The sequence below is a fragment of the Adiantum capillus-veneris genome, chromosome 4 (genome assembly GCF_014529385.1).
Source record: "Adiantum capillus-veneris isolate H3 chromosome 4, ASM1452938v2, whole genome shotgun sequence".
Classification (NCBI taxonomy): Eukaryota; Viridiplantae; Streptophyta; class Polypodiopsida; order Polypodiales; family Pteridaceae; genus Adiantum; species Adiantum capillus-veneris.
This window is the reverse complement of record NC_140934.1, coordinates 124,953,389-124,978,611: the sequence shown is the minus strand read 5'-3', so window position 1 is coordinate 124,978,611 and position 25,223 is coordinate 124,953,389. Positions and strand designations below refer to the sequence as shown.

The window sequence follows — 25,223 nt, the reverse complement described above, 5'->3', positions numbered from 1 at the left end:
CCGTGTTTCAAACGTGAGTATCCGAAACAAGGAATGGCATTTTATGCATGTTGCCGTTCCCCGTTCCCCGTTCCGATTTCGCGTCCCGGGTAACTACGCTGAAAACTGTAACGCTGATGGATGTGGGCTGAAAATGCCGATCTTCTTCTTCTTGAGAAAACGCTAGGGATCCTGCTAAGGTGCTGCCTGACTGCTGGGTACCTGCTTCCTTGTGTTCGTGCTTCTTCTGCTTCTACTGAGTGCTTAATGGGTTTCATTTATAGCAATTATATGCTGGGTAGGGCAAGATTTCCAACAAACTTACAAAAAGGAATTCTAAAGTCACGTTAAAGAAAATGACTTATAAGAGGTGGTTCACGCGGTAAAATGCCTGCATGATGAAATGACTGTTCTTGTGCAAGAGGGGGTATGCAAGTGTGACCGGCTAGGCCATGCACGTTCTGCTAGAGGCTCACAAAGTGCCAGGCTCAGTCCTACGCTAAGACTCATGCTAGACTATTGCAGAAGCGTGTCCACGTGGTGCAAGTGAAGTGCGCATGTGACATCTTTTCTACCAGCCTCTTCATTTAAGAAGGTCTCGTTTAAAGAACAGATTGAGCAGTTTTGCTGCGGACTTCCTACAGAGATCCGAGACTGTTGCTTAGAACAAAAATCAAATTCAAGAATTGATGGGTCATGCGAAACGGGGTTTTGCCATACATTGGCAATCTAACTTACCCCACCAATGAGATCTTGACTCAGAGAACCCAACAGACTTTTAATAATGAAAGTAGAAAGAAGAAGAAGAAGAAGAGAATTTTAACATCGTAGGAAACTATCCCAAGAGACCTTAAAGATCTATCCGACGAGAAGAGTTGAACTCAAGACTTGTTATTCAAGAGGGAAATGGCATAACCAATCTATCACACTTGGGTGATAGAAAGGTTATACCATTTTCCTCTTCTTATCGTACGCGCATGCGCACACATACACCCCCCAAAAGAAGAGAATTTTAACGTCGTAGGAAACTATCCCAAGAGACCTTAAAGATCTATCCGACAAGGAGAGTTGAACTCAAGAGCTATTATTCAAGATCTCTTATTCAAGAGAGAAAGAGTTCCCAAGAAAAAAAAGACAAGAATTCACGACCCCGGCTCACTCTTCGAGAGAGGGCCAACTACATCAAAGGGGGGAAGTGTTTCGGATGCGGGGAACATGAGCACGTCTCCGCGAAATGCCCTAAAAAGGCACGGCAAGAACAAAATGAAGAGAGGCCAAAGAGTTCGAGAGCAGCTGAGGAACGTGGCAGAAAAGGCAAGATGAAAGCAGGACTGGTTCCAGATTGCATGGGTACTGACTCAAGCATGATTGATGAAAGTACAGAACTTTGTCGAGCTTGGGGCAAAGTGAAAGATCAAGAAGCCTTGATTTTCTTTGATGGAGAAGCCAAGGCCAACTTCATTTCACATGAATTGACGGCGCGGCTCGAGATTACACCTGATCGGATGGGACCACAAGCAGAGGCAGTTCTAGCGGCACCCGGACGGGACGTAGCCATTACACTTGTCATTGGCAAACTTCGGTTGCATTGTCAGGGGTATTTGGGGCATGAGGACTTTTACATAATGCCCTTGGAAGGTTGTGATGTCCTCCTTGGAGTCCCTTGGTACCATAAGAACAACGCCGTGGTCGATTATCGGGCGAAGAAAGCGACATCGAGAAATGAAAAGGGCCGAAAAATTGTACTTCATGTGAAATTGAAGGGCGAGTCTGTCCCTATTGTATCGGCTTCGGTCGTTTCAAAATTAATGAAATCCAGACTTTTTTGTTTACTCGATCTATTTGAAAGAGTTAAATGATGAACTCAGGACAAATATGTCTGAACTTAATAAAAAACACCAAAATTTTCTCCACACTCATGCCGATTGCTTTTCTGAGGGCCTGCTAGGCGAGTTGCCACCATCTCGTCCTGAGGATCATACTATTGATCTGATACTTGGAAGCACACCACCGAAGTGGCCACCTTACCAAGTGAGCCGAGTCCAGAATGAAGAGATTATGAACCAACTGAAAGACCTCTTGGAAAAGGGTCTTATCCAGCCGAGTACTTCACCCTACTGCTCTCCGGTGTTGTTGGTTTTAAAAAAAGACGGATCTTGGCATTGATTATAGAGCTCTCAGTAAAATCACCATCAAGAACAGATTTCCGATTCCAAGGATCGATGATATTCTTGATAGACTACATGGATTCTCTTGTTTCAGTAGGATCGATTTGAAGAGCGGATATCAACAGATCCGAATCGCGCGAGGAGATGTCTACAAGACAACTTTTCGGACGATGCTTCGGTATATATGAATTGTTGGTGATGTCTTTTGGCCTTACCAATGCTCCAGCAAGTTTTAACCGAATGATGAATAGGATTTTGAGAGAGTACAGATCTTTTGTTGGCACTTTCTTTGATGACACTATAGTCTTCTCCAAGGATGAGGCAAAACATAGACAACATCTGCTACAGGTCTTTCAGGCATTGCGAGATCACAAGTTGGTGATCAATGCCAAGAAGAGTGAATTTTTCTTACCGGAGATACACTTTTTGGAACACATTGTCTCAACAGTAGGAGTACAGATGGAAGCGGCCAAGATTGAGACTATACGTGATTGGCCCGATTTGAAGAATGTCCATGAAGTTAGAAGCTTCTTGGGCTTATGTTCTTACTACCGGCGGTTCATTAGAAAATTCGCAGAGGTTGCTTCCCCTTTGCATATCTTGACACAGAAAGGAGTCCCTCTCTCGTGGGGACCCACAAAGGTGACTGTCTTTGAGACTTTGAAAGAGAAATTGACTACGGGACCAGTTTTGACATTGCCGGATTTGCAAAATTGTGATGCTTGTGGTCGTAATCTGGGTGCGGTCTTAATGCAAGAAGGCCATGTCATTGCCTATGAGAACCGATTGTTTTCAAGGCCGGAATTGACAACACAGATATATGAGAAAGAGCTTTTGGCGGTTATCCATGCTCTTACTCAGTGGCGACATTACCTACTCGGAGCCGATTTTACGGTCTTCACTGATTATCAGAGTTTGCGCTACTTCTTGTCACAGAAGTAGCTTTCGGAAAAGCAGATGCGGTGGGCTAACATCTTGTCACAGTTTCAGTTCCAGATTGTCCATATTCAGGGACATAAAAACCTTGGTGGCAGATGCTTTGTCTTGGAAGCCATTAGTCTTGGCTATTTCTGCGATTCATCATAGAAGCTTCGAGGACATGGTCAATCAGTACGCCACAGATCCATATTTTTCATATGTATTTAGTCGAATACAGAATGGGGAGGTAGTAGCGGAATATTCCATTCGGGATGGCTACTTGATGAAGAAAACGATGTTGTGCGTTACACAGCCGTTGAGGGAAAAGGTTCTAACCGAATGCCACTGTCCATCATTTACGAGTCACCGCAGCATTGATACCACCTTGAAAGGTGTGGAGCGTTACTTCTTTTGGCCGAGACTCAAGAAGGATGTGGACGATTTTGTATGCAGTTGCTTGGTATGCCAGAAGGTCAAGTTTGATAGGCGTAAAGCACAGGGATTGTTACAGCCTTTATGTCACAAAGTGATGACGTGGCGGACAGCAGAAACCCTAATTTCTGCCAGAAACCCTAAAATTCCTGCAAACCCTAATTTTTACCAAAAACCCTAAATTCCGGAAATCGCGGAGGCAATTTTTTTTTTTTTTTTTTTTTTTTTGTTTTGGAAAATGATGAGCGACGCGAATTTTGCTTTTGCTTTTTTTTTATAAAAAAAAAAAGAGAAAAGACTCTCTAAGAGAGAGAGAGAACTGATGCTTTTGATTTTAAAAGCTTTTGGGGCTCTGCTTTTGGGCATCCCTTGTAACCTTTAAATTAGTGGTGAGGGCCTCACTTCTCAGAGCATCTGGACGCAGAGTCTGAGAGTGAAACCCTAACCGCTCTCTTGTACTTTGATGATTGATTAATACAAAAAGAAATACCGAAAGGGGCGCCAGTCTTTGGGGCCAATATCTCTAGGCACGGAACTCCGCCGGGCCAGTGCAAATCTATTGTGATCTGTGAATTGTTTTGAAGTGGTTATTTGGTGCTGTCGCGGTTGATTCTTTACTTGGAGTGTCCAAGTTTGTTACAGTGGTATCAGAGCACGGCCGATTTCTCTTCTACGGGAAATCCGATCCCCGAATTTTTTTTTCCGCGGCACCTATGGCTTCAGGCAATGATCAGTCGACTCCCTCTGCATCTGGAGATGCGGGCTGGGATCACAACGAAGATTCAGACAGAGAGTATGGCCCGCCTCGGCCTACTCAGGCGGAGCAAACAGAGATGGAGCGTCGTCAATTGATTGGCGATGCAACAAAGATGATGCTCATCAAGTTTGATACTTTTCAGGATACTCAGATGCTTCGAAGGCTTTGTCTCTTATACAGCAGTTTGACATCGCTTTCGCGGGAGGACGCTATTCAGAGCACTCCAAGATTCGGAGAGCTGCCTCTTACTCTGAGGGGAATGCTCGTACTTGGTGGTCCACGCTTCTATTAAGCAAGACTGTGCCAGTTACATGGCTGAAATTCAAGAGGCTTTTTATTTCTTCTTGGTTGACTCAAGAGTTTGAGCGAGATATACGAGCTGCTTGGAACCATCTCCGGATGACCAAGAGCGATACAGTGAATTCTTATTGTGAAAGATTCTGGAGCTCTTTTCTACCCGCCTCTTCATTCAAGAAGATCTCGTTCAGAGAACAAATTGAGCGGTTTACCTTGGGTCTACCTACAGAGATCCGAGATCACTGCTTGGAACAGAAGTCAGCTTCTATTCAGGAGTGGATGAGTCATGCGAAGCGGGGCTTTGCCATTCACTCTGGCAGTCTGACCTACCCCACAGATGAGGCCATGACACAACGAGCCAAACAGACTTCTGGGAATGAAAGTAGAATGAAAAAGAGCAACCCCGAGAACAAAAAAGGATGCACGACCCAAGCTTACTCCTGAGGAGAGAGCTCGCTTCATCAGAGAGGGGAAGTGCTTTGGATGCGGGAAACATGGACATATTTCCGCAAAGTGCCATGATAAGGCACAGAAAGAACAGAATGATAAAGACGACGACAGGTCTGAGAGTTCGAGAGCAGCTGAGGAATGTGGCAGAAAAGGCAGATAGAAAAGCAGAACTCGTACCACATGGCGTGGGACTTGCACCGAATCAAATGAATGAAAGTACAAACTTTGCCGTTTTTTTTTGGGGCAAAGTGAAGGATCAAGAAGCTCTTTTGAAGGAGCCAAGGCCAACTTCTTTTCACTTGGAATTGGCGGCTCGATTTGGAACTGCGCCCGACAGACTGACGCCACTGGCGGAGGTAGTTCGACTGGCACCCGGATGGGATGTTGCCATTACACCGAGCATTGGCAAACTTCGTTTGCAATGACAGGGGTGTTCAGGGCACGTGAGTGACGTTCTACTCGGGATCCCTTGGTACCACAAGAACTACGCCGTGGTTGACTATCGGGCCGAGAAAGCGACTTTGATAAATGAAGGGCTTAGAGATTGTACTTGATGAACTTCAGTTTTCTTACTCATTCTTTTGGGAGAACTGAACCATGGATAAAAGTTGAATATGTTTTGACCTGAAGAAAAGAACGCCAAGATTTTTTTCTCCACGCTCATGCCGATTGCTTTTGAGAGGGCCTGAAGATCATACCATTGATCTGATATCTGGAAGCACACCACCGAATCGGCCACCTTATTGTGTGAGCCGAGTACAGAATGAAAAGATTATGAACTCAGTGAAAGACCTCTTGGAAAAGGGTCTTGTCCAACTTAGTACTTCACCGTATTGCTCTCCAGTGTTGTTGATTTTGAAGAAAGACAGATCTTGGAGAATGTGCATCGATTATAGCACTCTCAACGAAATCACCATCAAGAACAGATTTCCGATTCCTAGGATCGATGATATACTCGACAGGTTACAGGGATCCTCGTGCTTTAGCAGGATTGACTTGAAGAGTGGATATCATCAGATCAGGATAGCGCCAGGAGATGTCTACAAGACAGCTTTTCGGACGACTTTTGGGTTATTTGAGTTTTTGGTGATGCCTTTTGGCTTAACCAATGCTCCTGCGACATTTAACCGGATGATGGACAGGATTTTTCGAGAGTACAGGCTATTTGTTGGCACTTTCTTTGACGACATCATTGTTTTCTCGAAGAATGAGGCAGAACACAGAGATCATCTGCTTCAAGTCTTTTAGGCATTACGAGATCACACGCTAGTGATTAATGCAAAGAAAAGTGAATTTTTTCCTACCATGGATACACTTTTTGGGACACATTGTGTCAGCAACACAACAGGAGTGCAAATGGACCCGGCCAAGATAGAGACTATCCGTGATTGGCCCGATTTGAGGAATGTCCATGAAGTTAGAAGCTTCTTGGGACTATGTTCATACTACAGGCGGTTCATACGAAAGTTTGCAGAGGTTGCTTCCCCTTTGCATATCTTGACACAGAAAGGAGTACCTTTTTCGTGGGGACCCACAGAGGTGACTGCCTTTCAGACATTGAAAGAGAAATTGACTACGGGACCTATTTTGACTTTGCCGGACTTGCAGAAGTCATTCGAAGTATATTGTGATGCTTGTGGTCGTAGTCTGGGTGCGGTCTTGATGCAAGAAGGCCATGTCATAGCTTACGAGAGCCGTTTGTTCTCTAGGCCGGAGATGACAGCACAGATTTATGAGAAAGAGCTTTTGGCGGTTATCCATGCTCTTACTCAGTGGCGGCATTACCTACTCGGAGCGGATTTTATTGTCTTTACAGACCATCAGAGTTTGCGCTACTTCTTGTCACAGAAGCAGCTTTCGGAAAAGCAGATGCGGTGGGCGAACATCTTGTCACAGTTTCACTTCCAGATTGTCCATGTGCAGGGACAGAAGAATGTGGTGGCAGATGCTTTGTCTCGGAAACCGTTGGTTCTGGCTATTTCCGCTATACATCATAGGAGCTTCGAGGATATGGTCGATCAGTGTGCCACAGATACAGATTTTGCAGATATTTTCACACGGATACGGGATGGGGAGACAGTAGCTGGATACTCCCTTCGGGAAGGCTACTTGATGAAAAAGACTATGTGTGCGTTACACAGCCGTTGAGGGAAAAGGTTATGACTGAATGCCACTGTCCACCTTTTACGGGTCACCGCGGCATTGCTACCACCATGAAAGGGGTAGAGAGATATTTCTTTTGGCGGAGACTCAAGAAGGATGTGGAAGAGTTTGTGCGCAGTTGCTTGGTATGCCAGAAGGTCAAGTTTGACAGGCATAAGGCACAGGGATTGTTACAGCCTTTACCCATACCCACCCGATTGGACCTAGATGTGATTGCTAGCTACATTGCTGATAAATCATGGTCTAAGATCCGAATGAATGTTGAATGTCATGTGATGTCCTGTGATGTCGTGTGATGTGACTGTCGATTTTGTACATGTGCTAGATGTGTGTTCCTAGTACGTAGGTACTAACAGTCAGTGTCTGCTAAGACGGTTTATGGCTTTTGTCGGTTTTGCAGGCGTAATCGCGGTCGATTACAATGCTTTCAAGAGGGGGGTATGTCACAAAGTGATGACGTGGCGGACAGCAGAAACCCTAATTTCTGCCAGAAACCCTAAAATTCCTGCAAACCCTAATTTTTGCCAAAAACCCTAAATTCCGGAAATCGCGGAGGCGGATTATTATTATTATTATTATTTTTTTTTTTGTGGAAAATGATGAGCGACGCGAATTTTCTCTGCACACATTGCACATCTTCGCGTGCTCTATCACTTGCACACACCGCCGCGCGCTCATCAACTGGTATCAGAGCCAGATTAGGGTTTCAGAAGCTTTGCGCAGGTGACTGGACAGCAGGCAAAAGGCTTCTCTCGCGTCAAATTTCCGCTTTCATCGCGAAGCCCTTTGCTTCCGGTGTCACCTAGGGTGATTAGGGTTCCCAAAATAGCCTAAAACAGGCTGAAATTAGGTCAAAACAGGTAAAAACCAGAAAATTACAGGTCAAAACAGCAAAATGCAGGTGTTCTAAATCGATTCCCGTGAATGCCCCTTGCTTTTCCCACTCAAAACAGGTCCATTTGATGCAAATTGATACGCCAAAACAGTAAATTTGCAGAAAATTCAGAATTGGACTGTTTTTATATACACAAATTGAGGTTTATGTACGCCTTTTGTGGGTTTATGCAAGTACGCATTGGGGATACTTGTTAATTGCTGAAATTTTCAGCACATTGTATGCAACGTGCGGTACATTGTGATCACTAAAAATTTTCAGATTTTGTGTAGACACTTTCTGCTGCATTTTTATCCGTGCAAATGGCCTCTACTTCCTTGTCGTCTGATGCCAAGAGCTTGATGGAAATCAAGCGATTTGACGGTACAGGTTTCGACCTATGGCAGGACAGGATGCAGGGGATTTTTTTCCTCAAGGATTGTGAGGACGCCCTTTTGGCTGTAAAGCTTGAGGTAATGCCGGATGAGGATTGGGCCAAGCTCAACAAGAGGGCAAAGGCCTATATCAAAATGGCTGTGACCGATGACATTCTGGTGGACATAAAGGGCTTGGCCACTGCACATGCAATTTGGCATAAGTTGAAGGCCACTTATGAGAATGCCACCCCTATGAATCAGTTGCATTTGATGCGCAAACTGGTGAACATGATGCTTGACGAAGCCAAGTCGGCTTCTGAGCACTTAAGTGCTTTCACCAGTGTTATGAGTCAGCTACAGGATACTGGGCTTCAACCTTTTGATGACAAGTTGAAAGCCATATTTTTGTTGATGACTTTGCCAGACTCTTGGGAAACGCTTGTGGTTTCTTTGAGTAATAGCCCCAACCTCACATATGATGGAGTGCGAGGCTCCATCTTAAATGAGGAAATTAGACGCAAGTCTAGTGGTGGGGAAGGTGGCAATTCTGCTTACAATGTGAGAGGTAGAAGTCAGAAGCAAAATACAGGTACCAAGACTCAAAACAGGAGCAAAAGCAAGTCTAGGGATAAGGATGTGACTTGTTATCAGTGTGGCAGAAAAGGCCATAAGAAGCCAGATTGCAGGTATTTCAAGAAAGAGCAGGAAAGAAAGAAGGAATCACAGGAGAAGAAGAAGACAGAGGATAAAAAAGGGGAAAAATCAGCAGGTACCTCCTCCAAGGATTCGAAGACTGTCAATGTATCCTCTAGTGTGGTTATCACAGAGTTATCCGACAGTGAGGAGATCTTGGTTGCAGCTTTATGCCCCTTAGATTTTGTTGTAGCAAATGCAGAAGACATGCTTATCTCATGTAGAGATGTCATTGATGCATTGCTAAGTGCAAATGATGGCCAAGAGTTTATGCTTAAAGATGTAAGGTATGTATCAGGCATCAAGAAGAGTCTATTGTCTGTTGGCCAAATGGATGCACAGGGTTATACAACCATTTTTGCTGGGGGTTCATGGAAGTTGCTTAAGGGATCAATGCTCATTGTCAAGGGATGCAAGAGTGGTACATTGTACTATTTACATGGCAAAGCTTTGCCTGGCAAGTTTCTTGCAGTGACCGAAGTTGCTTCTCATTTGGAGTTGTGGCACAAAAGACTTGGCCATATGAGCCAGAAGGGACTTGATGTGCTCTCCTCTTTGAAGAGGGTTGATGTAAAGGGCACCAAGTTAGATTTTTGTAATGACTATTTGTATGGTAAACAAAAGAAGTTGCTTCTCATTTGGAGTTGTGGCACAAAAGACTTGGCCATATGAGCCAGAAGGGACTTGATGTGCTCTCCTCTTTGAAGAGGGTTGATGTAAAGGGCACCAAGTTAGATTTTTGTAATGACTGTTTGTATGGTAAACAAAAGAAGTCTTCTTATTATTCTGGTGTCTCGCGCAAAGCTAATGCTCTTGATTTAATTCACTCCGATGTATGTTCAATGCCTGTTAAGTCTTTTGGTGGTGCATCATACTTTGTTACATTCATTGATGATTGCACTAGGAAAGGCTGGGCATATTTGTTAAAGAATAAGAGTGAGACATTTAATGCATTTAAGAGGTTTCATGCTTTTGTGACCACGCAAAAGGGTAGTAAGCTTAAATGTCTGAGATCTGACAATGGGGGGGAGTACACGTCTGCTGAATTTCAGCGTTATTGCGAAGAATATGGGATTAAAAGGGAGTTGACAGCCCCTTATAATCCATCTTCTAATGGTGTGGCTGAGAGGTATAACCGTACTTTATGTAAGAGAGTGCGTTGCATGTTGTCTACGGCTAATCTCCCTCATGGATTTTGGAGAGAGGCTTTGAAAACTGCAGTTCATGTATGCAATCGCTCTCCTAACAGTACGCTAAAAAATGACATTCCAGAGGAGGTTTGGTTTGGCAAACCTGTCTCTTATGATCATTTGAGAGTGTTTGGCTGCGAGGCTTTTGTCCATGTTCGTAATGACTTGAGGACAAAGCTAGATGCCAAGTCCATCCAAGGACTCTTCGTAGGTTATGGGGAAGAGGGTGAAATGGGCTACAGGATATGGTTGCCTCAGTTTAAGAGGGTGGTACGCAGCCAAGATGTAGTGTTCAATGAGGCTAAATTGTTGAAAAATGCTATATCTTCTGAAATTGACAAGAAATCGGTCAAAGCCTCTCTTGCCACCTATTGATGTTGAAAAAGAGCCTCAGGATGCATTACCGCAAGCTGAAATTGATAATCAGCTGGTTAACCTTGAGCCAGAAGAGGTAGGACATGATTTAGATGCTCCAAATGAGGATGGACAGCCACCTGTCATGGCTGAAAATGATTTTCAGCAGCATGAGCATGCTGAAAATGAGTTGCCTCCTGATGTAGAACCTGTGCCTGAGAATGTAGATTATTGGGTACGCAGGTCTACTCGTGTCAGAAGGTTGATACAGTGCTTTGACCCCTCTTTGCATCATGTTATGTTGACAGATGAGGGAGAGCCTCTTACATATAAAGAGGGAAAATCATGTGAGTTAAGCAGTAAGTGGGAGCTTGCGATGCAAGAGGAAATCAAATCTTTGCATGCAAACAATACTTGGGATCTTGTGCCATTGCCTAAAGGAAGAAAGGCTCTTTCTAACAAATGGGTTTACAAGGTCAAAGGTGTTGATGGAAAGCCCAAGTATAAAGCAAGGTTAGTTGCCAAAGGGTATGCACAGAAAGAGGGGATTGACTTTCAAGAGATCTTTTCTGCTGTTGTAAAGCTTATGACATTGCGTATCCTTTTTGCTCTCGCTGCAGTGCTTGACTTAGAATTGAATCAAATGGATGTAAAAACAACTTTTCTTCATGGTGACATTGATGAAGATATCTACATGAAGCAACCTGAGGGTTTTGTAGTTCCTGATAGAAAGGAACTTGTATGCAAACTAAGAAGGGCACTGTATGGTTTGAGGCAATCATCACGTCAGTGGTACAAAAAGTTTTATACTTTTATGCTGTCTCAAGGCTTTAAACGCAGCCATTCAGACCATTGTTTGTATACAAAGAAGGATAATGATGGAAGTCCTATAATCCTTGTGCTATATGTAGATGATATGTTGATTGCTGGGAAGCATAAGTCTATCATTGATGCTCTTAAACGTCAGCTGATTTCAGCTTTTGCAATGAAGGATTTAGGTGATGCTGAGCACATCTTGGGCATGAGAATCAAGAGAGATAGAAAGCTGAAATTGCTCTTCTTATCTCAAGAAAAGTACATTGCTAAAGTACTTGACAGGTTTAACATGGCTGAAGCTAAGTCACTTGGAGTACCTTTACCTCCACACACAAAACTTAGCAAAGCCGACTGCCCAAAGGATGACGTGGCAGTGAATGCTATGAAGGGAATCCCTTATGCATCAGCTTGTGGTTCTCTTATGTATGCTATGGTTGCCACTCCTCCTGACATTGCCCATGCGGTGGGAGTTGTTAGTAGATACATGTCCAATCCCGGCAAAGCACATTGGGAAGCTGTGAAATGCATTCTGAGATACTTGTCAGGTACACAATCTAGGTGTATATGCTATGGCAAAAGTGACATGAAGTTGCAGGGCTATTGTGATGCAGATATGGCAGGTGACTTGGATACCAAGAAGTCCACTAGTGGCTATGTGTTTGCTATTGCTGGTGGTGCTGTCTCTTGGTGTTCACGACTGCAGAAAATTGTGGCATTGAGTACTACTTAGGCTGAATATATTTCAGCTAAACTGAGGCTTCTAAAGAGGCCATATGGTTGGGCAGACTTGTCAAAGAGCTTGGTATGCCTGCTAGTACTCCTGTCTTGGGATGTGATAGCCAAAGTGCTGTCTATTTGGCCAAGAATGCCATGTTTCATGCACGGACAAAGCACATTGATGTGCAATACCACTTCATACGACAGGTATTGGAGGATGGTCTAGTCACCTTGACTAAGATTCACACACAGGATAACCCTGCAGATGTTCTCACCAAGAGTCTTGCTAAGGCTCAACATGAGCATTGCATACAGCTGGTGGGAGTTGGTTAACTTAAAGGCGTCATTTATGCCTTTAAGTGGGAGGTTGTTGGGTTAAAGGCCTAAATAACCCCTTTTTGTTCATTTTTATACTTTGTCTAGGTTGATATTGAATCTCGACACATTTTTTAAAGGTCACTTATAATAAAAGTGGGAAAACCCAAAACTCACTTATTGAGTTTTCCCCAAAAACGTGAGCTCTCTCTCTCTCCCTCTTCGTTCTGCTAGCGCTTCCTCTCTTGCTGGCTTTCGCCACCCCTCTCTGCACAAACACTGCACATCTTCGCGTGCTCTATCACTTGCACACACCGCCGCGCGCTCATCAGGTATGTCACAAACAGATGACGTGGCTGACCCTCGGACACTGCAGACATGACCTGTGGCAGACTGTTGGAGATCCCCGCAATATGCGTCGACAGACTGACGTGGCAATGGTACAAAATTCTAGAAATTGCGGCACAATCTGTGCTGACAGGTTGAGGTGGCATTTCTGTACGAAAATTGCAGAAAAAAAAGCAGCTGAATTTTGAACAGCTTTGGGGCAATGTGCTTTAATTTAAGAAGCTTTTGGGACAGATGCTTTTGAATTGAAAGCTTTTGAGTTTAATGCTTTTGGGGCTCTGCTTTTGGGCATCCCTTATATTTGTAAATAACTGGGCAAGGTGTAACAGACGTGGACACTTCAAGTCAAGAATCAATCACGACAGCACCAAATAACCACTTCAAAGAATTCACAGATCACAATAGATTTGCACTGGCCCGGCGGAGTTCCGTGCCTAGAGATATTGGCCCCAAAGACTGGCGCCCCTTTCGGTATTTCTTTTTATATTAATCAGATCAAAGTACAAGAGAGTGGCTAGGGTTTCACTCTCAGACTCTGCGTCCAGATGCTCTGAGAAGTGAAGCCCTCACCACGTATTTAAAAGTACAAGGGATGCCCAAAAGCAGAGCCCCAAAAGCTTCAAAATCCAAAAGCATAAAAGCTTTCTCTCACAAACTCTATCTATCTGTGGCTTTAATATCTTTTTCTCTCTCTCTCACACACAAAGCGTAGAGAAAAGCAACGCCCAAAAGCTGTCAGCTCAAATTGCGCCGCAATTTCCGGAATTCCGTACCAGCTGCCACGTCAGCATCCTGGCAGATTTTAGGGTTTGCTGAAATTAGGGGTTTCAGCCTGATTTTAGGGTTTGCTGCAAATTAGGGTTTTTGACAGATTTTAGGGTTTGTAGGAATTTTAGGGTTTCAGCCAGTAATTAGGGTTTCTGCTGTCCGCCACGTCATCACTTTGTGACATACCCCCCTCTTGAAAGCATTGTAATCGACCGCGATTACGTCTGCAAAACCGACAAAAGCCATAAACCGTCTTAGCAAACACTGACTGTTAGTACCTACGTATTAGGAACACACATCTAGCACATGTACAAAATCAATAGTCACATCACACGACATCACAGGACATCACCAGACATCACATGACATTCAACATTCATTCAGATCTTAGACCACGATTTATCGGCAATGTAGCTAGCAATCACATCTAGGTTCAATCGGGACCTCATGGATGTCCGATTGACTAACCCCTATTGCAACCATGTCTATTCAAGATCAATCAGACCAAAATGCTGCAGTCATTTCGACATCAGTTCCTGCACTCACAAGAAGTCAAGAACAAATCCTGCACTCACAAGAAGTCAAGAACAAATCAGTATCATTATCAGGAATTCCATTTCATAAAGTCATCCAGCAGAATACTGTCAGCTCTCAGTATCCCTGAAGCTCAAAGAGACATCAGTGACTTTAGTATCAAAATCAAGGCATTTGTTGACAAGGGAGCGGAGTGACTCCCCTCTTGTGCATCCGAATGCACCAGATCTCCGACCAAGCTGAATTCTGGGTTCCATTTGGAGTAGACTATGCTAAACCAAAACATCGAGGTAAAGTTTCACAATGCGAGGAGAATCTGCTAGGTCCTCCTCCTCCATCCACTTCGCATCAAATGCAGGAAAATTCTTGAACTTAACCAAGAACCCGCCTTCGGAATTTACCATTCTTCGTATCGTTATGTGCCAAAATCTGTTCAGGATCAAGGATCTCCTCATTTTCTTCCACTTTGGGTTGCTCATCGGGCTCCCCATCATCAGGCACATCACCCTTAACAAGTTTCAAGAGACTCACATGCAATGCATTGTGAATCCTCCAAGTATCTAGCAGTTTCCATCGGAAGGAGACATCATTTATCTTGTCAGTGATCTGGAAAGGTCCGTAGTATCGCATACTAAGCTTTGGAAAAAGCCTCTCCTTTCCCTTTTTCTTTCGTAGGTGTGCCTTCTCAAAACGTAAGAGCACCCAAGCATCCTCCTTCAATTTCAAGTCGCGACGATGGCGATCCGCTGCCTTTTTCTGTCGTTCTTGAGACTCCTGCAAAGTCTCGCGAACCTTGGCAAAAGCCGTATCCAAATCTCACGAATATTCATCCGCTTCAAATATCTAATCTTTCGTGCTCAGGAAGGATGGAACCTTCGCAGCACTTTCAACAATCTCACATGGCGTCTTCCCCGTCGAAGAGTGTATCGTGTTATTGTAGGCAAATTCCACCAAAGGTAAATATCTTTCCCATTGAGTCTTCTGATCTGAGATATAAGACTTCAATAAATCTAGAACCACTGAATTGGCAATCTCGGATTGCCCGTCAGTCTGCGGTGGAACGATGACGAGAACTGCAACCGCGTGCCAATGTTCTCCCAAATTGCCTTCCAAAACAAACTTGTAAATCTAGGGTCTCTGTCGGAGACAATCGTCTCAGGCATGCCATGTAATCTGAAGATCTGGGCCACAAACAGTCTCGCTAAGTGATCCGGCTTGACTGTTTTCTTCACTGGAATGAAATGAGCCTGTTTACTAAATCTGTCAATAACAGTCGAGATACCATCGTGACCACTCTGTGTTCTCGGGAGATCAAAAATGAAATCCATCGCTATACTTTCCGAGGGGCGGGTGGGTATGGGTAAAGGTTGTAACAATCCTTGTGCCTTATGCATGTCAAACTTGACCTTCTGGCATACCAAGCAACTGCGCACAAACTCTTCCACATCTTTCTTGAGTCTCGGCCAAAAGAAATATTTCTCTACCCCTTTCATGGTGGTAGCAATGCCGCGGTGACCCGTAAAAGGTGGACAGTGGCATTCAGTCATAACCTTTTCTGTCTTCTTCGCTCGAATCCGAGGAGCTAGAAGAACTGTTAGAAGAAGAAGAAAAAGAACTAGGTAAGCCTTCAAACTTGACACGCTTCTTCAGTTTCTTTGCCTTGTCGAATGTCGAGCGACGACCCAAATATCCCGGGAAGTCAGTGCCTTTCTTCTGCTTTTTGCCGTGCTTTTTGTCCTTCTTTTGCACGTCGAAAAGCTGAGCAATCCGTGCATCAACCACGTTCTCCAGTTCCTTCTCCGTATACTTCTTGGAGGCAGAAGGTTTCTTGAGAGCGGGTTTCGGGAGTGGTGTTGTGGTTCTCTGCCACTCCGTCTGTACCTCTTCCAAAGAGGTCTGGTTCATATATTTTGCCATCTTCGGGTCCCTGGCAAAATTGAGCATCATCTTTGTTGCATCATCAATCAATTTACGACGCTCCATCTCTTGCTACTCCGCTGGAGTAGGCCTAGGCGGGCCATACTCCGTGCCGGAATCTTCGTTGTGATCTCTGCCCGCATCTCCAGATGTAGAGGGAGTCGACTGATCATTGCCTGAAGCCATAGGTGCCGCAGAAAAAAAAATTGGGGATCGGATTTCCCGTAGAAGAGAAATCGGCCTTGCTCTGATACCACTGTAACAAACTTGGACACTCCAAGTCAAGAATCAATCACGACAGCACAAAATAACCACTTCAAACAATTCACAGATCACAATAGATTTGCACTGGCCCGGCGGAATTCCGTGCCTAGAGATATTGGCCCCAAAGACTGGCGCCCCTTTCGGTATTTCTTTTTATATTAATCAGATCAAAGTACAAGAGAGTGGCTAGGGTTTCACTCTCAGACTCTGCGTCTAGATGCTCTGAGAAGTGAAGCCCTCACCACGTATTTAAAAGTACAAGGGATGCCCAAAAACAGAGCCCCAAAAGCTTCAAAATCCAAAAGCATAAAAGCTTTCTCTCACAAACTCTCTCTATCTGTGGCTTTAATAAAACTAGTACGGCCGGCTGCCTTCGGCGGCCCCTCTCTCCCCCCCTCTCCCCTTCACTCATATAAACCGGAACTCACCGGATGCAGCAAACTTTGACACGTGGCATTGGAAAACCAGTCTCCTTAATATATAGTATAGATAAAGCAATATATTTTTCTCTCTCTCTCACACACAAATCGTGGAGAAAAGCAACGCCCAAAAGTGTCAGCGCAAAACAATTTGCGGAATTCCGTACCAGCTGCCACGTCAGCATCCCTGCAGATTTTAGGGTTTGCTGAAATTAGGGTTTCAGCCTGATTTTAGGGTTTGCTGGAAATAAGGGTTTTTGGCAGATTTTAGGGTTTGCAGGAATTTTAGGGCTTCAGCCAGAAATTAGGGTTTCTGCTGTCCGCCACGTCATCACTTTGTGACACAAGGCCTCACTTCTCAGAGCATCTGGACGCAGTGTCTGAGAGTGAGCACCTACCTACTCTCTTGTACTTTGAACACAGATTAATACAGAAAGATATACGCCAGTCTTTGGGGTCAATACCTCTTGGCATGGAACTACCCCCTGCCGTGTCGACCTAATTGTAAATTTTGAACTGTTTTAAAGTGAATCTCTACTGTGTCGCGGTAGAACCCTGACTTGAGGTGTCCAAGTTTGTTACAGATGCTGCAAAGTTTTCAACAGTTTCTGAATTACATGTTACCCCCTCTTATACCCGAGGTGATACCTCCCGTCACAAACGGGAGCGCATAACAATATAAAATATACTCGGATAAATAGAATTTATCACTTAATATTGAAGCCAGAGGATATAGAGAGAAATAGATAGAGAGAGAGAGATAGAGAGTGAGAAGATCGACACAGTACTGGGGTTAACTCAATTCCACCTTCTCAATTCCGACAAGAATAATCCTCCTAGAAATCGATCTAGGTCTATGTCCTTGCACATAACCTTGCGCAAAAAGGCGCTCAAGAGAGTATAACAAACTCTCGTTTAGTTCCTTGGCATAGGTCTGCATCTTCGTGTGTTATCCATGTACTCAAAAGTACACATAATTCTTAAGTTGTGTTAGAGTTTCGGTGAACCTGGGAAATTACCTTCCCTTCGTAAGATCCTTAGAGCGAAGACGCTCATCTTGACGATCCCTTGGCTCGATCTTAGAGCAAAATCCGCTCATCAAATAAACTAAGATTTCAATCCTTGGGATTCCTCGAGCACAGGCCGTAGTCGTCACTTGTTCCTTCCCTCGTAAAGAGAGTGTTCATTCACTTGTGTGAAAAGCACTACCATGTCTTCCCTCACCGGCTAGGGGGTGTGGGCTTAAAGAGTATTCAAGCTTAATGAAAGCTTTTCTCTGCTGAAAAGCTCAGAATGGTTCCTTCATAATTTTCTTACTCACAATAGCAGGTAATCTATTCGAGAATTACCGGATACCAGATCAATAGTTGACCTTCCGGCTAGTTGAGGAACCCAATTCATCTTAGAAAACAATGTTTCAAATTGATCCTACTCTCATAAACACTCGAGAGTGAGTAGTCTTGGTCAGACATAACCATACCTCGTGCAAAAGAGCAAACAAGCACCATGCACTTTATGATTTCCTCAAAGATGTAACTTTGATCAAAGACCTACCCTCTCGCTTAAAGTTTGAGGGTCTTCTATTCAAAAGCTCAGGAGTTAGATTGAATTCCCGTACTCCAAACTTTCTCCGGATAGCAATGTATCCTTCGAGGAGAGGTAACAAAAATTCGTTGTTTTTGTGTTCAATGGTTCTCGTCCCACTGCGGGGATTGTATTCTATGTACACTAAGATGTACACTTTCAGCTTTTACTGCTGACTCCACCATCTGCTGCAAAGTATCTTGCAGACGGGTTTACAAAATTCGGGCAAAAGTCCTTCATTGAATTTCTTCATCTTTCCTTCCTCAGAGAGGGTCAAGAGTGGAGCTACCTTGGCAAGAGTGAACCACTACTTGCTTGGACTCGCTCGTGTTCCTATTGGGCAAACCAATCCCAATCTTCTTGAATGCCTTCCTCAAAGCGTAGAGGGAAAAATTTGTTCGAAAATTCAGCCTTGAATTGAATCCAAGTCTTGTTGTAAGTTCCTTGCAAAGCTTTGGTATACAACCAAGTATTTGCAATCCCCTTGAGGTGTTTCGTCACATGTCTCACCTTCGGCGCTTCTCAGAATTGCTGTTTGCAAAGGCAACTTCATACTGTCGAATGAAAACCGTAGCTTTCGGGACATATTCTCTTCCGTCAAAAGTATCAAACTTGACCGGAGTGTTCTAGGTCTAAAGACCTTCTTCATATCCTTCCCGGAATGACGGGATTTCTTGGTTATGGTTTTGGATTGATGTTCATGGATATTTTCTGGATTTTGAAGGATCTTGAGCATTCTTCTCCTTGGATTCTCTAGGTTCTTGAGCATCATGCTCTTGTCGCCTTCTCAGAGAATCCCAAGTCTTGTGTCGACTTCTTGCAAAGAGAAAAATTTTCCCAACTCTGCGAGCTTTTTCCTTGCATGACTTAGGGTTCCGCCTGCTCACTTCTCTCTTGGCTCGTCATGGCTTCTTCCCGTATCTTCCCAGAGTCGTCCTCCTTCACAGAGAAAGAGAGGAGACCATGCTCTGATACCACTATCACAAACGGAAGCGCATAACAATATAAAATATACTCGAATAAATAGAATTTATCACTTAATATTGAAGCCAGAGGATATAGAGAGAAATAGATAGAGAGAGAGAGATAGAGAGTGAGAAGATCGACACAGTACTGGGGACCAGAAGATGGGTTGGTCCCCCCCCTTAAAGAGAATCCTTTATTAGGGAGAATCTTTTTACAAGCACAAGAACTGGAGAAAACCCCTCCGTTCTAATTCTCTGACTCGATGGTCGTTACTTCTCGTAAGGGAAATTCGAGAGACGAGCTCTCAATTCTTTTTCCTTCTGTACTCGGAGTCAAGACTCCGCAGATAGTTTCCGAGTTCCGTTTTTAGAATTCCCAAGCGTAGGCCGAAGCCTTCTCGCTTCTCCTTCGCGATGAAGTACCTGCAAACACACGCAAACACGCGACAACAATTCGTATGGCGAATCCACAATAGATACTTGTCGCTCTTGCGGGGGGAAAGCGACTTCCGTGCTTCGTAGTCTCGCGATCTCTTGCGTTATCTGGTGGCAGAGTCTTCTCTTGTTGACATTGGTAACCTTCTTTCAGTGAGGGCATGTGGTGCTTTTATAGCTCCTTGGCCACGGCATGAATAGCTGCTCGCGTAGAGATCGCGGTCGTTTTTTTTTCTCGCTGTTCTACCCGAAATAGGGAGAGAGAATTCGCTGGCTAGTTTTGTTGCTTTATTTTCTAAGTGGTTGCCCACTTATCAAGTGGACGGCGGGTATATTTTAAAATTGGTCTGAATCTGCCCAAAACTCAATAAAACCTTATAAGTTTAAAACAATGCTTTTCACAACACTTCCCAGGCGTCCCTGGATGCAACCACATGTACAAATGCAATGCAAACATAGATTCCTCGTGTGAAAGTGTCTGCTCTTCCCAGAAAACTCGTTAAAATATTCCGCTTTTTAAGAAAAGCTTCTCAGAACCCATCTTTATTCTTGTGCTTGCGTCTTTACGCGTATTCCTCTTTTCCAGTTCGGATTTCCTCTCGACTATGGATCTCTCCTTTCCGATGCACCCGTCACGCACCTTGTGACGCATCAGGAATACCCATCACCTAGTCCTTTCCTACCGAACTTACGGTACAATCTCCTTCACGATGCTCTATGTCACCCATCCTATGACGCATCAGAGAGATGTCCGTTCCTGGATGGTCAGATACTTCTTCCCGATGCTCCCTGTCACCCATCCGATGTGACGCATCAGAAGTACCCGTTCTTGGTGGCCTTAAAGATATTCCGTTCATAGTGCTCCCGTCATTACTTTGAATGACGCACTAGGAATACTCTGTACTCGGATGTCTCCAGTGAGAAAAACCCTCTCACTTAAAATTCCAATAATTCATTTAGAATTATTTTTCTTGTTGTTCCAAGCGAGAAAACCCTCTCACTTATAAATCCAATAATTCATTTATAATTATTTTTCTGTCAGATAAAGCCAATTTAGCAACACCTCCTCCTCCTCCGGCACTAGAAAGTACGAGAGCTTCCAATCGGCAATCTTCCTAGCCGTCTGTTCCAATCAGGGGAGTCTTTAGGAATATGGTGCAGCCATCTGACCCTGATCAAGCGCAACCGCCTTTGCCATCGTCGTTGCCACCAGGCTACAATAATTGGAGCCCATATGGATACCCTTATTATCAATACCCGCGATACACGCCTAACCAACCGAAAGATTTCAAGGATGGCGGCACCACAGTCAAAGTTTTCACCTTTTCCAAGATGAAAGATCGGAAGAAAGCATTGCAGTTCTTGCAGCAATTTGACAACATCTATGCTTTGGGAAATTATACCGAAGAATCCAAGATTTCTCGAGCAACAGGATTTCTTAAAGATAATGCCATGAGTGGTGGAGTTCAATCGCGATGCAACCGCTCGCTCCAAGGATATGGCAAGCTTTCAAGACAATATTTGCGCGCAGTTATATGACTTCTCTTTTTGAAGTTCGGATCTTGGCAGAATGGGGCAACTTGAAAATGCTTGCCACAAAGACCACGGACGACTATAACCAAAGGTTTTGTGACGTCTACCTCCTGGTTTCCTTCTTTAAGTTCATTTCCTTGGAGGACCAGTGCGAGCGATACACCATTGGACTACCATCACCATTGCATGAATATTGCTTGTCCAAGCAAGTCTCAACTATGCAAGAGCTTATGGACCATGCCGCGGTTGGCTACGAATTGATGAAAGGCAAGCTAGAGTTTACTACAGAAGTAACTCCGGCCAATAACTAGAACTCCCAGCACCCACGAACAGATTCTCGAGATTCGTGTGAAAGTCAATTGCAAAGGCCTCGTTTGACGCCTCAACAACGAAACACCTTATTACAAGAAGGCAGATGTTTTGGATGCTTTCAAACTGGGCATAACTAATTTGGTTGTCCCCAACACACTGATAGACCAGTGTCTAAAGTGTTGCCTGAAGTGCAACGTTTTGCTCTTGCCAAAGCAACTTGCAACCCCTCTTTATATTACATTTAGGGCTTTTGATAGCGACTAAAAGTGCGCTCTATTATCAAAACCATTCAAGAAACATAGATCTTTCACACAAAAAAGCAATTCAAGCTCTCATCGCAAAATATTAACTAGCCACAGAGAGGGTTCACTTTGTAATAAACTTAACTTGAGAGTTTTGGCTGTAAAGAAGGTGCGAACAAGCCTCTGAATTTGATTTTATGCTCTGTTCTTTCGTTCAAAATAGTGTTTGTGCAGTGTTTAAGTATAAATAAGAATGCCTGCAATACTTGATGAAGATGGAACATCAAATGACAAAGTTGGATAGTTTGAAAAAGCTGAGACGATCTAAAGAAAGGAGACCGTAGTTTTATGTGGTTGGGAATGCATATCTCTAAAATCCCTCCATTAGCTAACGAAATGTTTTATGGTCAGATGATGATTTGATGTTTTTTTTACTAATACGGTATTAACTAAAATTTACCTCCAGATGCTTACCAGGATATCCTTACAAGCCTCCAAAGTTACAAGTCAAATGTATGGAAGGACTTACCGACGATGAGTTGCAGTTGTTACATTCCTTGCTTATTGATCAAGTAAGCATTTGGGATTTATGGGCTATGTTAATTTTCAAGATGTTCATTTGGTATAGGTGTGAGGGCTTTAGTCATCCTTAATCATGCATTGGCTTCCTTTTCCTTGCCTAGAAATAAAGGTGATAGGCTTTATTACCAAACCGCCCTTTTCCCTTCCTCTTGTCATGTTCAAATCGTGTAATGCCTGGGGTTGGGTTGGTGGTGATAGCAGGAGGGTTAGAATAAGTTGATCGACGTTGTGATTTTCTTAACAGGCAAGTGCTATCTCACGAGAAGGCAGGGTCATGGTTTACAATCTGGTGGAAGCCGCGCAAGAGTTCTTGTCTGAACATGTTGAAAGCGAGCCTTTGCAGAAAGTCGAGGTGATAAATCTTTCTGACTCAAAACAATCAAAATGGATACTACTGATAATGGAGTTCCTTGTGTTGAAACTCAGACATTCTTGCAATTAAGTTGCTGTTAGGACTTGTTTTAGAATATGCAGGCAAGATTAGCAGGTATGAGCGTAGGAAGGGGACAGACTACTGGCAATGTACGTGCTGGTTTTGTTCCAGAATGTCCTTCCAATATTGTGGCAACATGGAAAGTCTTAGGCTCTCCTGCTCATGATGTAACCTCTATTGGCGGACCTAAGGACAACACCTCTCACCTATATTTTGATTAGATCAGCATATACCTTGGAACCTCTTACGTTCAGAGAAAGATTTGCTATTATCTGGATACCCAGTCAAAACAGATGTAGACAGCACGGACAGGAGTTCAGAGTCGGAAAGATTGAGATGATAAAATGAGGGAACCCAAGTCATAGCTACAAGAACCTACTGGAATGCGCCCTTGGCATGCTGCAATGATGTTTTTTTGGCCTACCACCTTGCCAAGAATGCCATGGAACACACCAAGGTTCCATCTTTGCCAGCTTAGAACATGAAGAACGCGTATGTTTGGCCAATGAATACTTGTTTGGGTATTTTTTTTGACTGGTGTGTGAGAGATTTCTTCATTATCTATTGCACCCTCCTGCTGGCCTCTTCTTGTGTCTAATCAAGATTGTAGCCTCCTCAAACTGTGAACCCTCTTCTTGCCCTTTAATCAAGATGGTAGCCCCTTCAAACTGTCACCGACTGCTGATGTGGCAAGTGGCCCATTGCTCGAACCCTACTAGAGTAGCGCCACACACTCTGTTTTTGTAATGCTTTATTACCAGTGGGAAACCTCAAGACAGAGAAAACCCACCAAAAATGGAGAAGTATACAAATGATAAAGGCTATGCATCAAGAGTATGCATGCGGGAGTAGAGCTCTAAAAACAGGTGAAGAAAATCTCGGAAGTGTTCAAAGATAAGTCACTGCTGTCAAAAGAGAACTGTAATGTTTGCCGTAAGAAGAGCTTGAATGCGGCAAAAATATCGGATTGAGGCTGACGAAACATTCTCCTGTTTCTTAAGTTCCAGATACCTCAAAGTAACGAGAAGCGTACCCAAGTAAAGAGGAGCTTATGAGATCTTAGAGGGGCAGGAAGGAAGCACTCCAAACAACCAAAAGTGCTTTCCAAAATGCTGTGAGGGAAATTGTAATCTCAAGGATCGAGCGACTTTGCAAACAAAGTCACATCAAGTTGATGCAATGTGACTTGCTTCGAGGTAACATCCAAGAGGTAATACCCTTGTTAGGCATCTTCCGAAGAATAATCTCTCTTTCAGAGGAAGACCGCTGTTCCAAACATCTCGCAGCCTTTTTTGTCACCATCATGTTGATTTATTCATTTTCCATAGTGCATTGCAATAATCATCAATCCATGGATCAGGCTGCATCTTTTGATAGAGACGTTTAGCTGAGATTTACATGAGGGAAATGCCCAGAATACGCCAATCTTGATCGTGGTCATCAGCCACAAGAGATAGTATTCGGTGAAAAGGGAGATAGCATCTCATGGATTATGTGCCATAAAGGCCTATAATGCAATCCAAGGCTATATCTGCTCATAGCATTTGGCAACGAAAGCACCCGACCCTGATCATTGACCACATCCTCAATTATCCTTACATTCTTTTGAGAAAGGCATTAAGCCTTATGGGGATGTCTTTTAGCCAGACTTCGAAAAAAATGAAGGTTGAGATCTCCTGCGAGGACAAGCCTTCGCTATATGGCCCATCTGTTTACAAAATGAAACACTGGTTAGGGAGTCCCGAATACTCCACCCTCTGGTGGAGCTAGTGGCCACTCACCCTCAATAGGAGAACTACCTTCGGGAGAGTGTGGGTGTCTCAAACCAGAACGCGTACTGTGGGTATACTTGCAGCCTTGGCAACAACTGAAGCTGTTGTGTGCAGGGTCTCCTAGACTAATCCTGGAACGAAGCAGGAGGTACTCTCTCCTCAAGCTGGGGAAGCAAATCGAAATGGGAAGATCTGCTTTCTCGGCAAGAACATCTGAAGCTGGGTCGAAACCATGGCGTCACTGTTGGAAATGAGCCCTGACCGCTTGGTTGGCCAGCGGGCTCATCGAAATGACCTTGGCAGCCATCTCGGGAGTCTCAAACTCGATTTGGTAGAACCCTCACCGGAGAAGCTGTATATCGATTATCTTTCCCACTTTTGTTAGGAGACGTGCATGTAGGAGGTCGCGCACCTCGCCTTTGCTAGGTTGACTGCCAATAATCTTACAGATAGCAGAGGTAACGTGAAGCGGCTCCACCTCTGCTACAAGACTCGCTTGCTCTGGTGGTGACAAAGCAAGTCGGATGGTAGGCTCGTAGGGTCGAACAAGGGGACTTATCTGAGTCGCTCTGAGGGGGAGGGGAGCACGAGTGTCACGAGACTGTGACAACCATT

The 25,223-nt window shown here is 44.0% G+C and overlaps 1 protein-coding gene across 5 annotated transcripts in view; it reads left to right on the top strand.

Moving 5' to 3' along the window:
• The window catches only part of GCN2 (protein kinase family protein), a 253,789-nt gene that overhangs the window by 10,283 nt on the left and 218,283 nt on the right, over positions 1-25,223 (top strand). For all 5 annotated transcript variants that reach the window (XR_015187920.1, XR_015187919.1, XM_086511103.1 and 2 more), the window contains exons 4-5: positions 22,288-22,393; positions 22,648-22,755. Coding sequence is in view for 3 of the 5 variants with exons in the window: in XM_086511103.1 (XP_086367229.1) it covers positions 22,288-22,393; positions 22,648-22,755 (214 nt within the window). In the remaining 2 variants the exon portion in view is untranslated. The remainder of the gene's footprint in view (positions 1-22,287; positions 22,394-22,647; positions 22,756-25,223) is intronic.